Source organism: Chelmon rostratus, chromosome 1, assembly GCF_017976325.1.
Source record: "Chelmon rostratus isolate fCheRos1 chromosome 1, fCheRos1.pri, whole genome shotgun sequence".
Classification (NCBI taxonomy): domain Eukaryota; kingdom Metazoa; phylum Chordata; class Actinopteri; order Chaetodontiformes; family Chaetodontidae; genus Chelmon; species Chelmon rostratus.
Window position 1 is genome coordinate 30,070,869 of NC_055658.1, and position 16,192 is coordinate 30,087,060.

Genomic DNA, 16,192 nt, shown 5'->3' on the forward strand with positions numbered 1-16,192 from the left:
TGAGTGACAGTATGTTGAGGCCAGCCTTTCTAAATGTAAACTGCGTTTCCAGTGAGTGAATAATCCTACTGCATAATAGACAAATGAGTAATGATTGTATCCCTTTATTTGTCCTGGTGTACTAATTGGCGGATGTCATTCACAGAAAAATCAGACACTATGTGTCTATCAACTGGCCTTTAAATGATAATAATAAGGTGAGCTGTGTTTCCAGTTTTGCTGATTATTAATGAATGAAAGGAGCTCTCTGGTCTGTATTTACCAATGTGCTTTTCTTCTGTAACCATGCAGAGTGATAAAACCAGTGAACGCGTGCAGGCAGAGTCTCAGACAGGTAAGATCCGTCCTGAAATTCTCTCCGATCCATAAAAATGCCCACTGTGGGTGCAAGACTGCTCGGCCTATTCTGTATTAGAATAACACGACAGGAGATTTTATTATGCTACACCACTGCGAGGACTGTGGAGTCTTGCATATTTGAGTATTTCAGGTTGTTGGCCAATTGTCAGCATTAGTGATAGGAGTTCTTTCCGTGTCACAAGGTTCGAGGATCTGAGAGCCAGCATTGTGTTTGTCATTAGGAAGCACAGCACTCGAGCCCAGTGTTGCACAGATGATACACAGGGCTAATTTTAACCGACTGTTTGCAAACACCAAATATGTGTTAGATGTTAATAACAATAAAGTGGAGATAGTCACTTTTGGGAGTTTGTAAACTCAAGAACTTTGGAAATATGTCAGCAAGTGTGTTGCACCACGCCAGAAAATCATTGTTTTCTTTCATCGTGACCCAAATTTTGAACAGTGACTAACAGTGTGTCCAATCCTGCTTTATCAAGCTAAGAAGTATCTCAAAAGAAAAGAATTCTGTCTTTTGTTGATCCACGCTTTTATTTCCCCTAAACTGAACTGCTGTTCCTTGCTGTATTGTGGTATCAACCGTAAAGCCAATTCACAGCTGCAAGTGATTTCAAAATGCAGCAGCTACGCTCCTGACAGGCAAACAAAACAGGGATCATATCTCTCCTGTGTTTGTGTCCTTTCGCCAGCTCACTGAGAAGAAGTGTCTCACACTGTACACGATATTTCACAGTAACTCTTATAAAACAACCCCACGTTGCAGAGGTCTTTGGCTCTGAAGGTTGACTGTGCTTCCCTGTGTTATGTTACAACCCAGCGAAACGTGAAGTCAGCATAGTCTTTTGCCATTTTGACAGATTACAGTACAGCTACAGTATTAAAAGCTTTCTTTTTCTTCTCTCTGGCCTTTCAAGTGTTTTTCCATTTGTGTAGTCTCTTAAATCAGTGGTCCCCAACCTTTTCTGTACCATAGCCCAGTTTAATGTCTGACAATATTTTCACGGCCCAGTCTAAAGGTGTAGCAGATAAAAACAAAATAAAATGATAAGATCGGCATTAAAAACAGTGGTATTTTCTCTTTAATAATAATAATAACAATGATAATGAACGTAAATCCACTTTTTAATCATGTCAAGAGGACCTGGCTGCAGACTGGCACTGTCAGGCACCACCTGTTTTTCAAATTATGTGAAAAAACAAAATAATGGAAATTATTTTTTCTTTCTGTGTGGCCCAGTACCAAATGACCCACGGCCCACGGGTTGGGGATCAATGTCTTAAATTACTTCGATATGTGTTTGTGTATTGTTAATATTATATTTAAAGTGCATTTAGCAAAAAACTAAAATATTACAGTAAAACTCCCTGTAAATCAAATCATGCACACACTTCGATGTCATGTGATCGTAAATCTAAATTAAGGCAGAAACATGGAAAAAATGGTGAAAATGACCTTTATGATAACCTTAAAGCACATGTCTAACAAATTTTATATTTTTCTGATTGTCAACAAATTCCATTAAGACCACAAAAATGAGTTGATCCTACCCGCAGGTGTTGTCTGTGCAGCCAAAATCCGAGGTGTCGTATTCCGCTGTCTGATAGACCACAGACCATTTTTGTCCAGAAACCACTGAAAGTACATCAATAAGTCACACTGTTGCACTGGGTGATGTGTTCGTACATCGCCATGTCCACACAACAGCTCATTTTGACTCAATCCCACTGTATCAATTCACATCTTAAAATAGTCCCCAACAAATGCACCATTTAGCCCTGAGTGACAAACCTTTGCTAAGAACTACAGTGCCCAGCTGTTTAAGACACATTTATAAGCCTTCTTAAAAATGAAACTTTTTATTTTTTTTACCCATTTTTAAAGATTTACATCCTCAGTAGGAAGTAATTATTAGTAATTAAAAGTAGTGATAGATGGAATAATACATTAGTGGTTTTGATCTTTTTATGCTACTTGTGGACAGTAAATAAAATATAGAATAACACCAGCCTTATCCTTTAAATGTCTTGGACAGATGGGACAATAGAAACAAAATGAATTATATAATATCTACAATCCTCTATTGATTGGATTGTGAGATTGACGTGGCAATTTCAGTTTTCTTCGAAGCACTGGAGTACTTCCAGGAGCTTCTTTGATAATAGCACATAAAATAATTAGATTTCACTTTGTTGCACCTTTTGTTCCCAACTTTGAGCAATTATTGAAATTTTACTGGATTGAAACCTCAAAACACAAAACTCAGGAGGCAAAGTCAGCCACGTCACAAGACTTGAACTGTGTTTGTTTGCGTGTGTGTTTGCGTGTGTGTGTTAATATAAGGTGTTTTCTTCTCCCCAGACATCCAATCCAGTAAGCACAAAGACCGGAGGAAAGGCTCTCTGGACGTAAGATCCACAACATCTCGGGGGAGCGATGGTGAGGGTGAAGCGAGATAGATGATGGAACTCTGGGCGTTTCTTGTCATCTTATGAAACCTTCCCAGTTGTCTGTTTGCATCAAGTGTTGATTGGACGCTCATTAAAATGTGGTTGTTTTTTTATCTTTCTCGTTCCGCCAGGGAGCTCACAGCGAAGGCACTCCTCGATGGCCCGAATCCACTCCATGACTATAGAAGCTCCCATCACCAAGGTGGGGTCATCCCTCCGAGCATCCATCATATGATGAGCACTTTGTGCTGATGCTTTGTACCTCATGACTGAACCCATTGATTTATGAAACTGCCACAACTGCCATGAGCACTTCTTGTACAGCTACATGCACGGAGGCCAGAGGCCACGCATACCATGTCAGGAGGAGATGGGCTGATAAAATGCACATTTCATGCACAAGACAGGAAAGCATACTGGACCAGAATGACCTGCTGTTTCAGTGGTTTGTGTAGTTGGCAGCCTGGATGGTCGGAAACAGAGAAAGTCCCCGGGGATGGGTCATATGACACACTGCAGTTCCACTGCTGTATCATTTGACTGTGTAGTCAGTCCCTGTAGGCGTCATCCTCTCCAGAATAAAGCAGTGATAGAGCTGCTGGTAGCCTGCTCTGTGTGTGTGTGTGTGTGTGTGTGTGTGAGAGCTGTGACTTGCTGTGTTATTGCACATGCTCGCTGACCTCGCCACAGGTGCCCATTGTTAGAAGCTCCAGAAACTCCAAGTTCACATTTTGGAGTGAAAATGTAAAAGTCAAGATCTTTTGTGAATGTAAGCAACATGGAATCCATTTTTCATGTCGTTATCTCATATCCAGATTATTCCAACTGCCCCTTTATTTACAGGACAGGCTTGATATTTTGTCTGTGAGGATTCTCAGACATCCAGGTCATGGTTATCCAAGGAGGGGTGAATCTAGGGCAGCTGGACTTGGTTGTAGATACTGAAAACATTTCCCCTGTATCCAAGGGGCTTCTTCAGCTCTGACGGGTGGGGAATCCCATGCATTTAACCTCTGTGGGGTCATTATCAAGGTCCTTGATACCACTTGGGTCGTCAGTGCTCCTGGCTGTGTGGAGGCAGTCTTTGGAGTTGGTTGGAGTAACCTGAGGCCAAGTGTAAACGACAGTCGTTGGAGTTGTCACATGAGGCCAACTGTGAATAGCTGTTAAATCTGGAGGGGATGAAAGGAGGACAGCACTGAAGGTGGAGGATAAGTGGCGTTGTTGACCTCCTCCTCAGTTGAGGGACGGTTTCTCTGTTTTATACGCAAATAGCCTCCTTCACTCCTCTTTCAAACCATCTGTCCTCCCTATCTAAAACATATACGTTGTTGTCCTTGAGTTTCCCTTCTCTTTCAGGGACAGGTAAACTGCAGAGTCTCCACCTGAGGAGTAGGCCCTCGTGTGCTGAGCGTTTCTTTTAATAGTTGTCAGTGAAGATTCTCAGACATCCAGATTATTCAAGGCGGGGTTGAGGCCAGGGCAACTGGACTGGTTGCAGATACTTGCCAAGAGATTGATATTGCTGGGATATGCTGCTATTTCTTGTTTAGTGCTGGATTTGAAGATTAATACCACCCTCCTATCTGTCCATTCAGCATTAAGGTGCAGCCAGCAGACAATTAGCTTAGCTTAGCACAAAGACTGGAAACTATTTCATGGCTGAGCAGCAACTTTCTGAAGTTTGGTATCTACATGGCAACCTCACAGTGACAAAGCACAAATTGTAATTTTTACGTCTCCATTTTTGTTTTTGAGGCAAGCTGTTTCGCCCGTTTCCAGTTTTTATGCTAAGCTAAAGTCCTTTCTCCCCGCTTTAGCTTCATATATACAGATGTTACTGGTATTGATCTCCTTTAAAACCCTTTTGCAAGAAAGTGCATGAGCAGAATTAAGAGATGTGACCACATTACACCTGTTTTCATCGCCCAGTATGTTTCAGGATTGGTACATACCTACTGGTTTATTTTAAGGTATCGTGGTGTCGCCCTTACTATATTTGCGACCTATTAGTCCCTTATAAGTGTGTACGCCTAAAGCTAGTCTTGGTCCAGTAAATGTGCATAAATTATATGTTTCCTGTTGGCTTATATTATTATTGTTTTTTAAAAAGTACTTGACAAATAATAATATCAATCTTAATTTGTCATCCAGGTAATCAACATCATCAATGCAGCGCAGGAAAGCAGTCCTATGCCCGTGGCAGAGGCCTTGGATCGGGTACTGGAGATCCTGAGGACCACTGAGCTCTACTCCCCGCAGTTAGGCACCAAGGATGAAGACCCCCACACGAATGACCTCGTGGGGGGGCTGATGACGGTAAGCAGCAGGTCCTTCAGAGCACAAGGGTCCTTCGAGAAGTATGAAAAACACCCAAACAGCTTCCTTCCGCTCCGAATGAATCGACTCCCATATGATAACACACGTCAGAGCGTTTGCGGAATTCCACAGCGATAACGCGCGCGTCTGCGTGGACGTCTCGCAGCGAGAGCCCGCGATAATGTGTTGCATGTAAGAAGCAGAGAGTCAGGAGAGTCGGTGCGTGTGGACTTTTGTTTTTCTGAGGTTTTCTGCTGGCGTTCGTCAGAGGCAGAGAGAGACACAGAGATTAACAGACAGCAGTGGTGAAGTACAGAAGTAGAAAGAGTGCCAAGTTGGCAGTCTTGGCAACAACCCCAGAGGAAGTGTTAGATTGTCCTTTGTGCTCCTGTAGGCTGGAGAGGAAAGCCCACCCCACCCTCTCTTTCTCCCCCCACTCTGCCCCCCCTCCTCTCGCTCTCTCTCTCTGCACACAGTCACACTCACATGAACCTCTTCCTCTCCACTCCACAGGCCTGGAAACATCCTGTTCTTTGGATCAGATGAATAAGCATGGCTTTACTTACACATGTACACCGTGGACACGCCGAGGCACAGAATTGTTACACGTAGTTCTTCCCCAGTAAGATTTGCACCGCATAAGTGATGACGGCCGATGAAGCCGGACAGCCGTGAGCTTCGAGTTTGGGTTTGGCTGATTGTTTACGTACGATCACGTTGGTTTACGAGGTGCGTGGTTGCATAGTCACTTCCTCCAGTTTGTTGTGGTGAAGTGTGCTTGGTCTGAACTCAGAAGACCCAGTGAACGTTAAGAGAGGAGCTGTCATCTTGTGGGGAGAAAGTCTTAAAATAACCAGTGTGTACAGAGGCAGCGCCACCATGAGACAATGCTGGGGTCAAAGATGAGCCCGTCTCCTCTTCCTTTTTCACTTGTGAAGTAAACATTTCACTGTGACACACACCCATGAATTCACTAACGCCCAAAATACATATATGTGTCTTGCACCAGATGACTGGGAGATACAGGCCTGTCACACACTGACAAGTGACAAAAATGCTGTTTGAGAGAAGCTGAGGCCTTAATGCTCACAGTGTTTTATCTTTATGTCTTAACATTTTCATGACGCGTGATGATGGCGTTCATGATCATTCGTTTTGCAGGCATTTGGTCAAAGTATTGGACAAGTGATGTTTTTGACCTGGTGATGGCGCTAAAACACGAACGTCTGTACAAACATTCATGGCAGTCCTTCCAGCAGTCGTTCCAATACTTTAGTCTGGATTGGCGATCGACTGACTTTGCTAGCCGCGCTGCTAATGTGGCTAAAAGCAGTTTTCCAGTTTCTTCACACGTATTCTATTATTCACAGCTGATACAAATCACGGCCCCAGAGGATCCGGATCATTATACTTCTAACCACTGAGGAGCTGCGTTTGATGATTTGGGTGATGAAATGTTACCCCACTGATAAGCCCCATTTACTATCCCAGCATGCAGCACTGCCCAGAGGAAGAAAAATGTCATAATGGAATAATTTACTGTAGATTATCTGACATGTGTACATAAATCAGCGTGGCGTCATTTTTGACACAGCTGTCACGGTTCATAAATACGGTAATCATTTTCTAAATTGCATATTGGTTTCATTAATAAGCTCAGCTTGGCTGTCTCATCCCTCCACTCCCTCCGTGGAGAAACGATATGAGGTGTCAACAAAACGTGGCCTCCAAAATATTGTGTCATGCTCACAGATGAAGGAACACTCATAAAAGTGCTAATATGGAAAATCAGCAAGATCTCTGTTCTCTGTTTCCTCTTATTTATAGTGCAGTTATAATTTTTACGTTGCCTCGGTCACAATGCAGCACCAAGGCCTTCAGACAGATCCAAAACCCAACTCGTTTCTTCTTTTTTAAATCATTGACTTGTGATAAAAGACGCAGCACTGCTTGTCCTCTTTGCTGGGAAAATGACTTATAAATGAGCTGTTGAGATTCTAGTCGTGGCTCGAGGATTTCAGGCTGTCGTTAGCTCATTAGAGACATTAAAAACAAACTAAAACAACAATTTAGTTGTATGTAACCTTGATCTGTCCAGACAAGAGGCTCTGTTATCTACTCTTCAGATGGAAATTCCCTTTGCCGTGTGGCTGAATCTGGGTTTTATTAGTCTTATTTTGTGGGTCACTGAAACATCTGTGATGGTTGATACTCCATGTGCAAGACACAACAATGTGACTGATCTCATTCAGCTTTCTTTACCCTAAAGCCCAAGCTGATGTCTCTGTCTGTGTCGGCGCTCGCGGTAGCTTAATTTAACACAGAGGGCTTTTATATTAGACCTGATCTAAGAGGAAAAATGTCAGTTAGACAGTTGAATCTAAGGCATCATTTGTTGTCATTTGTTATCAAAAAGGATAAATGATGATTTTATGAATGGCATGTTTGCAGCGAGTCTTTCACACATGCTGACACTTTCTTTCTGTCTCGTTCGTAGGATGGTTTACGCAGATTGTCAGGAAATGAATACATCTTTTCCACAAAACGTAAGTACATCCAAAGCATACAGGAGGCGCACGTTTCAGAGTCCTACTTATTTTTCCCCGGCTCCGTTGTTATTAAAAACTAAAATCCTTTTTTTTTTCTTCTGTGGTTTATCCAAAGGTGGTGAACAAAAAAATGTCTAACCTCCTGCTCTTTGCCTGAATGCTTCCTTTCTCGTCTCTTCCTTTGCTCACAGAGCCCCACCATATCCCCAGTCACCTGATAACTCCTCTGTCATTAAATGACATCCCCCCTCGTATCGCGCAGACCATGGAGAATGAGGACTCTTGGGACTTTGACATCTTCAACTTGGAGGCTGCAACCATGAAACGGTGAGGCAACAACACAGCGGACGGCTACTCGAGGGACTGCGTCTGACTTTCTTTCTTTATGTGTGTGTCGGGGGGAGCTTGGGATGAGAGTTTATGTTAAACTATTAAAAATGTGAATCCTCCTGCAGGCCTTTGACCTACTTGGGCCTGAAGATCTTCTCCCGCTTTGGTGTCTGCGAGTTCCTAAACTGCCCCGAGGCCACTTTGCGCTCCTGGCTACAAGTGATTGAAGCTAACTACCACTCCAGTAACTCCTACCACAACTCGTCTCATGCAGCTGATGTTCTGCACGCAACAGCATATTTCCTCTGCAAGGAGAGGGTCAAGGTAACTGAACAAATAGTAAAAATGAATAATAAAGCACAGGATTTTAAAGAAATGCATGCCAAACTTGCAAAACATAGCAGTTTTGCAGGCAGAATGTTGCCACAGGTCAAGGCTAAAAGTGTGGTTTGTCAATTACCCAACGGACTGAACATTAAGTTGCCAACAATTTACTGATTCTAGCTTTTGAAATGCATGTATTTGCTTTAGGTGATGCTTCTGCTTTTGATATTTTTAAACCATAGTTAAAGGTCAATTGAGAAAATAACTGTATTTCCAGCTTTACTACTCATGATTAGCTCTTATTTGGGAGGCTTTTGGAGTGAGTCTCAGGTCGCTCAGCTATTATTTTTGCAGACGTAATGAAATATATGAATAAAGTGGCCGTGAATGCTCTGAATGTTTCTGTATTGCGATTGTTAGACCTGCATTTCATTTTGTCTACAAATGTTCTCCTTTGCTCTGCTTGTGGGCTCAAACACCTACAGTATTTAGACACTGGGATTTTCTACTATCACAGCTCTCCGCTCAGTCTTGAGTGTCAGGTGCTCCGTCTGAGCCTACCTTATCCAAGAGGGTCGGGGTTTTGCCCAAGTGTGTCAGTGGCTCAGTAACTGGTTTAGGGCATGCACTGGCTAAGCTGATTACCAAACTGTCTATTTCTGATCTGAGTGATCTTTCATTGGCTTAGCCAGTGAACTGTGAAGTTACATCACCAAAGGTTAATGAATCCTTGGAAATCTACAAACAGGTTAGCAGGTCTGTTATGTTACAAGGTCATTGTTCTGGTGATCTAGATACTGTCGCTTTTCCTTTTTTTTTTAAAGTTTTTATAGTCCTGTGACACATGTGTTGAAAAACTACCCATCAAGTAATAAATAACTTCATACATCTGATGCCGAAAATTACAAATAGTTGAGAGCAGCTATTAATTCTGTGAGCTAAAATGTATTATTAGCCTCAGTTCTGTTAGTATTGAAGTCAATATTTTAAAATAATAGCCTCAAAATTAGATTTATACACACTGAACAAAATGAAGGATTCTCTGTATTTGCTTTATTGTTATATTGGGTAACATTAGGAACATCTTGCTGTCAGTCAGATGCATGTGTTTGTTTTCTTGGGAAAGCTTAGGCTCCCTTGTAAATGCAGGTAAATTAAGGTGAATAATAAATGTTATTCTATTAACAAATCACAACCATCTTTCACAATGTTGAACTACTTCTTGGTTCAACCTGCTGGTTAAAGTGGATGCACGACGCTGTGGTGTTGATAGTAGGATGTGACACGTCTAATGAATGTAGTAGAAGGTTATACTGTGGCAGCCTTTGGTCTAGCTTATCAATCAAACCTTCCAAACATCACCCCCAATAACAATAAGACCAAGGTGGTAATATACCATGTTGTTTGCCCCGACAGCAAAGTTTGGATCCCATTGACGAGGTGGCTTCCCTGATTGCTGCCACGGTGCACGATGTGGACCACCCAGGCCGCACCAACAGCTTCCTGTGCAACGCAGGAAGCGAGCTGGCCATCCTCTACAATGACACGGCTGTGCTCGAGAGCCACCACGCAGCACTGGCCTTCCAGATCACCACAAGAGATGATAAGTGCAACATCTTCAAAAACATTGAAAGGTGGGGGATTCACGACACGTGGAATAGGTCACTGTTTGCTCACGCCGCGGCTGTTCGTAGCTCAGTGGAAGATCACACAAAACATAGTCCCCTCCAAAACTATTACAGTTAACTTGATGCAGAAGTATGCAGCTACAAGTCAGAAAAAGCCTAAAATACCTGTCAGGTTAAATCAAGGAATCCAAACTATCAATCAGATAAGGGGTTACTGATTGCTCTCACAGTCCAGTCGTATGAACTTTCATATTTAATGTATTGAAATCCTTGTTGCGATGCAGACATCACCTGAAGCGCCACAGGGGACGAACTAAGTACGCCGATGAAAGCAGCACTGTGTGTGTGTTGACAGCGGCGGGGTAGTAATGTGATTTGAGTCCCAAAGCAGAATAGCTCACATGTGCTGGTCCCCTCAGAGGGGGAAGGTGAACAAAGCATCCATTCATCGCCGCTGTCACTGCAGTCAGAAGGGAGAAACTGTTCACACGGGTTTCCATGCTATTTACCACGCTGTCATCTCTTTCCCTGCCTTCCCCCTCCCTCGCCCATCTGATTTCTGCCCATCTCTGTCTCTGTCCGTCTCTCTAGGAATGAATATCGAACACTACGACAGGCTATCATTGATATGGTGCTCGCGACTGAGATGACCAAACACTTTGAACATGTCAACAAATTTGTCAACAGCATCAACAAGCCGCTGGCTGCTCTGGAGGAAAATGGGGTGAGGTTACAAATGCAATCATGCTGCGGCTCCTTTTAATGTTTTTTATTATTATTAATATTTTCATACCTGTGTAGAAATAGTAGCTCTAATTTTAGCATATTTTTTTTTCTATATAGATGAGTGTTGCGTGCGTCAGAGCACGAAGGACACACAGGAGCATTCAGACACTAGATAAACACTTTAAACTATTGTAATCTCATTCTGTCACAAACTGTCCCAGAATCATTCTCAGTCCAGCATGCGAGCAACAATAGTTTAAGATCTTGAGAGATGACGACTCTGGTTCAGGGGACTCGTGGCCTGTTGTTGCCTGGGCACAGATATCTTTGTGGGGAGAGAATTTTACAACCTGGTACCATCTTTCTCATCTGTGTGTGGAATGCTCAACACAGACATTTAAAAGTTGTCTTGCCTTTTAAAGGCAGGACTGATGTGAAAAAGTGATTTAAAGCTTATTTTTCCCTGAATTACTGCACTGAGAGTTGCCAATTTCAGAACTTTACACAGATTGAACATTTGAGTGTTTGATAGAAATCATAAAGGGGTTTAAGTCTAGTTGATATAAAAGCTCTTTGGTCCTTGTGTCACATTTATCTCCCTTCAATTAGCCTTGAGGCTTGAAGGTCTAAATAAAACAGAGACCTCACTCATCTTGGCTTAGCAAAATAGACCCTCTGAACTTCTGTGCTACTTATTACTTGAATTCATTCTCGAAACATACAGCAGGATGCAAATCATGTGACTGCATGCTATACTCTTTTACATGTAAGTGTTGCAAGAGCTCAGAATGAACTTGACAACACTAAATGCGGCCTCTCCTTCTCCTTGAAGAAAATTAAAATGTTTATCAGCTGCCCGTGTCATGTCTTATCTTCTATCTTCCCCGTTTTGAAGTTGTTCTGCTGCTGTGTGCTCTACAGATCTGTCTAGTGACACCAAAAAGAAGCATTTCAGTTGTTTTTCTGCTAATGTGTTGCTTCTATTTCCTGTTTGTTTTGTTTTTAGGGAAACAGTGATGAGGAATCTGTCAAAAGCATTTTGACATCGCCCGAGAATCGCATCCTTGTCAAGCGGATGCTGATTAAGTGTGCAGACATCTCCAATCCGTGCAGGCCTCAGGAGCTCTGTATAGAATGGGCCGGACGCATCTCAGAGGAGTATTTTGCACAGGTGATTAGAAAAAATAACATGGTGTTGATGATGTGGGGAGACGGATCCAGCAGGCAGCACCTGCGCTGCTTTGTTTTTTTGCAATTTAAGTATTTATTGTGCACAATGATCACTTGTGCTGTTGTCTCTGGCACAGACGGACGAGGAGAAGAGGCAAGGTCTACCAGTGGTTATGCCTGTGTTTGACAGAAACACGTGTAGCATCCCAAAGTCCCAGATTTCCTTCATAGACTACTTCATTACGGACATGTTTGATGCATGGGATGGTAAGGCTGCACAACATGATAAGATACATACACTGCAATAAATCTGTATGCTGAGGGATACTAGTCTGAGGGATGCACCAGATCGGTTTCAGTGCAGATACTAACCTTACCAAGCCACAAAACAGTCATCATAAAATTCAGTCTTTCCACTATTAGTTCATTCACTAAGTGGGCATGGTGGGCCACCACCTCAGCTGCAGTCACAGCAATCCCTGGCCTTGTGTTACCTTACATAAATCCAATGATTTACACACAGTGAAATACACAGAATTTAAATTTGGGAAAAAAAGAGTACTGGAAATTAGTACTCAGTATCTGCATATTTCTTGAGTTTAGATATAAGAATCAGTAGCGGGAGAGGAAAAGTTGGATTTGTGCATTTTTATTAAGCCTTTTACAAAAACACTTCATACTGTCATTTAAAACAAAAGGTCACATCTGAAGTTCAACTTCTTTTGTCGTCTCTCCAGCTTTTGCAGACCTCCCCAATCTTATGCAGCACTTGGACAACAACTTCAAGTACTGGAAAGGCCTGGATGAGAGGAAGCTGCACAGCCTGCGACCGCCTCCAGAGTAGGCGCTGCGGTGTCCAGCCCTGGGACTCTGTGGCCTGGTGCAGCCGTCCTCTCTCGTGCTGGGGCGTCTCTCTCCCTGCCAGCCAAAGGGCCTCCTCGCCTTCACTCTCCTGCTTCTGTAGCACGCCCAGCGTCCACATGTCCGTCCATACAGAAACCACAGAAGGACTTCCTGACAGGCAGCTGCAGCAGTGACATTGCTGGCTTTACACCCCTGTCAGATGAGAACTGTGACAAACAGGAACGGACACACAGCATCCTTATGAACTTCTCGTGCCTCTCAGGCATTCGCAGTGTAGCTGGTCATGTGACATGACTGAGAGAGGGTCCTTACAGGCCTCCTGGCAAAGCATCCGTCCCCTTATTACCACGGTGGCTCTCCTGTCTGCCTGTGAAGTTGCTGTTCGAGTAAAGACTGCCTGTTTACTGAAGGAGCGAGCAACACCGGAGGAGCTGATGGAAGTGTGGTCTGGACATGAGGGTGTCCAATCACCGTCAGGCCATACAGTCACCTTTGACCTCCGTCCCTGTGCTCGTAGCAAGGCAGGGCTGCCCCCTCTGCCCCTGGAGGCCACACCATGAAAGAACACTCCACTGCTTTTTTTTTTTTTTTTTTTTTTTTTGGCAATATACGCATGTGTCCTTCAGAAACACATCCAAGTTGACACGTAGCTGTCATAACAGACATGTGGGAGGGGGATGCTGTCTTTTTGGGTCAGGGAGTGGACCTTTACTTTAGGCCACTGCTGAGAGACAAAAACCTCAACATCGTGATCATAGGTAACTAATTACAGATGATTTGGTATGTTAATTTTTCTTAGATGTTCCATATTTTCTATATTAAAATTCATAAATGAATTAGTTGATAAATAAGAACAAAATAAATTTCAGAAAGAGAGAAAAGCCAAAGCTGATGAAGACAAATACTACTATAACTCTCAAAAATTCACAATTATTATTCATATGAAGCATTACCATATTAAACATTTTTATTTTCTTAACAAAAGTACAGTACCAGTTTGAATGAACACTTTTGTATTGCACTGTAAACAATATTAGAAATGTCTAAGTCTCAGTGATTTGTCCAGGGATGGGATGTTGCATTGTAGAATAAGCTGTTATTGTTGAGCATCAGGAGTTTGTGTGTGTGCGTGAGTGCGTGCATGTGTGTGTGTGTGTACGTGCGTGCATGTGTGTGTGTGTGTGTGTGTGTGTGTATTTGGGTTGTAGGTGTGGGTGCGTGGGTGTATTCATTGTTGCAACAATCCCTTACTCTTGGTTTAATGCTGTAAACCGCTTGACATTTGACAACAGCAGAAATATGTGAAAACATTTTGGACTTGAAAATTTTTTCTCCCAGAAATTTTTGTATCTGGTTTATCCTACTGAAAAGACTGCCTTATTTTATACAATATTTATACAGTACATCCCACTGTGCAACTGCAACGGACATCTGGAGTTTTTATTATAACATAGTCAGAAGGTTATGTTCAAGTAAATCTCAATATTTTTATAGACAATGAATTTTACACTGGATTTGCAGCAAATGAGATCAACCATTATAGCTATCTGAATACCTGTGAATTGGATGGTCCCGCAGAGCATGTATACAGAGAACTAAATGGTTAAGAAGGATGTGGATCGCAGAGTTGTCTATCACTGTCTTTAAGCAGTCTCCTAGAGGCCAGCTTGCATTGATTTTTGATCAAACATCATTCTATTTTGGCCACTTGTCCAACATCCTTATGCACAGACCCAGGGAACAGCTTTTTGTTCGAGGCTGGTTTCAGATTAGGATACTAATATATGTTAAAGATTGTTGCTTATTAAGAATATTTCCTCTTTAAACAGTATATAAATGCCATAACAGCTAAGCAAATGATGGTTAATAAGATGTATTGACCATGGTTATCTTTGTTTCTCTCTTATGACAGAATTGTACACTCAATCAGGGGATTTGTTTGTTCCTTCTGATTCACATCTTGGTCTGAAGGCACGGAAAAAAATTAGAAACTATTCAATGAAAAATAAAAACAATGTCAATTATTAAGTTTGCAGTCTATTTCCTGCAATGATTCAATGTTGTCACCTTACTTATGTCACCTTTCTCTCTTTATTCACCCGTTGTTGAATATTTGCACTGAGCATGTCTAGCTATCTAACTACCTCTTTACTTGTTTCACTTTGAATCTTCATTCTTAGAGCAATAAGAAAGGACCAAGTTTGAATCAAAGGTTTTCAGTATTTTGAGTGGAGACAAAAGACACACCTCAGAGTCCATGGTGGCTGGTTGAGACTCTGGCTTGGACATCTACTGTACCCACTGTACACAGGACAAAAAAACCCCAACATGAAACACATTTTGAACATCACTGAGATGGCACATCAAACAGATCTACTCTTCTTCCAGAATGGAATAGCCATATTTCAACACTGAGTGGTAGAATAACTCAACTGGAATAGGAACAAGTTGTAGAAACAGCTGTTCTCATCTCCTCCAGGTCATTTAGAAATACTCAAAGCGTTTTTTTTTTAAAGATAACAGCAAAGCATGCTCATTTAGCTAAAATGCTAAGCGAATGTAGCAATGGTACAAGTGGAAACGACCGAAGTGATTTATTGAAGTGCATTATAGAGCCATGCCAGACCAAGTGAGGCTGTAGCAGCAAAACCCTTGAGTGCATTAACACGATGAAGGGCACGTTTTTTGCTAATCAGTTCAACTTTTCCTTTGTAAGAGGAAGAACGCGCTATTTCCTTCTTTCAAAAACGTACATATTCTTGCTTTAAGGTTTGGTTAGTTTAGCGAAAGGTGGTTTGGTTTAAAAAAAAAACTACTTGGAACTGATTGTGGTCATGGTTAAAAGACGACTATGTTGGCTGTTGGTAGGAAATGGGAAATAAACAATGGTATCCCATGTCTAAATCACTTTGTTGACTCATCTGTCTGCCGAAACCTCCTCCCTTTAAGGTTTTGTGTTGCTAGAGACAACGTCATTCAACTTCCACCTTTATTCCTGGCAAACGAGTCAATAATTCACAATGCTGCTGGAGCTCCTTGTCAGCTAAACATAAACTTAATGGGCTGTTTTAAGCATTTGAACAAAGAACAGAGACTTCCAGTTTTCTTAGGAGGGCAGTCTCTTTCTTTATTACAGTTTGTTTTTTTCCAAATTAACAGATGCGAATCATTTCCACTTTGATTTGAGTAGAATATGTACAGTCACTTCATGCCACGCTATGTGTGCAAAGAATCTGCTGCATGTTGTTCTGACGGGGCTGCATTTTTTCCACGCAGTGCTAAATATGTCTGAACTCCGCCACTAGGTACAGTCACACTAGCTTTCCATTCAACAAAATTGCCCCACATTTAGCCTAGAAAAAAAGGCTGTGATGTAACGGCTCTGATGTACTTAATGAATACTTAGCAGAGCGATTGCAAGCTGTATGCAATCTGTGAGACTGGCACTACAGCTTGTAGTATAGTGATGAAACA

At 42.2% G+C, this 16,192-nt stretch overlaps 1 protein-coding gene across 1 annotated transcript in view; it reads left to right on the forward strand.

The window, feature by feature from the left end:
• Positions 1-13,307, forward strand: part of pde8a (phosphodiesterase 8A) — a 41,760-nt gene extending 28,453 nt beyond the window's left edge. Inside the window, exons 10-22 of the mRNA XM_041933440.1 lie at positions 146-197; positions 292-334; positions 2,720-2,797; positions 2,940-3,010; positions 4,963-5,127; positions 7,625-7,673; positions 7,868-8,003; positions 8,132-8,330; positions 9,747-9,964; positions 10,550-10,682; positions 11,691-11,855; positions 11,992-12,121; positions 12,592-13,307. Of these exons, the coding sequence (XP_041789374.1) occupies positions 146-197; positions 292-334; positions 2,720-2,797; positions 2,940-3,010; positions 4,963-5,127; positions 7,625-7,673; positions 7,868-8,003; positions 8,132-8,330; positions 9,747-9,964; positions 10,550-10,682; positions 11,691-11,855; positions 11,992-12,121; positions 12,592-12,698 (1,546 nt within the window). The 3' untranslated portion in view covers positions 12,699-13,307. The remainder of the gene's footprint in view (positions 1-145; positions 198-291; positions 335-2,719; positions 2,798-2,939; positions 3,011-4,962; positions 5,128-7,624; positions 7,674-7,867; positions 8,004-8,131; positions 8,331-9,746; positions 9,965-10,549; positions 10,683-11,690; positions 11,856-11,991; positions 12,122-12,591) is intronic.
• The last annotated feature ends 2,885 nt before the right edge of the window (positions 13,308-16,192 follow it).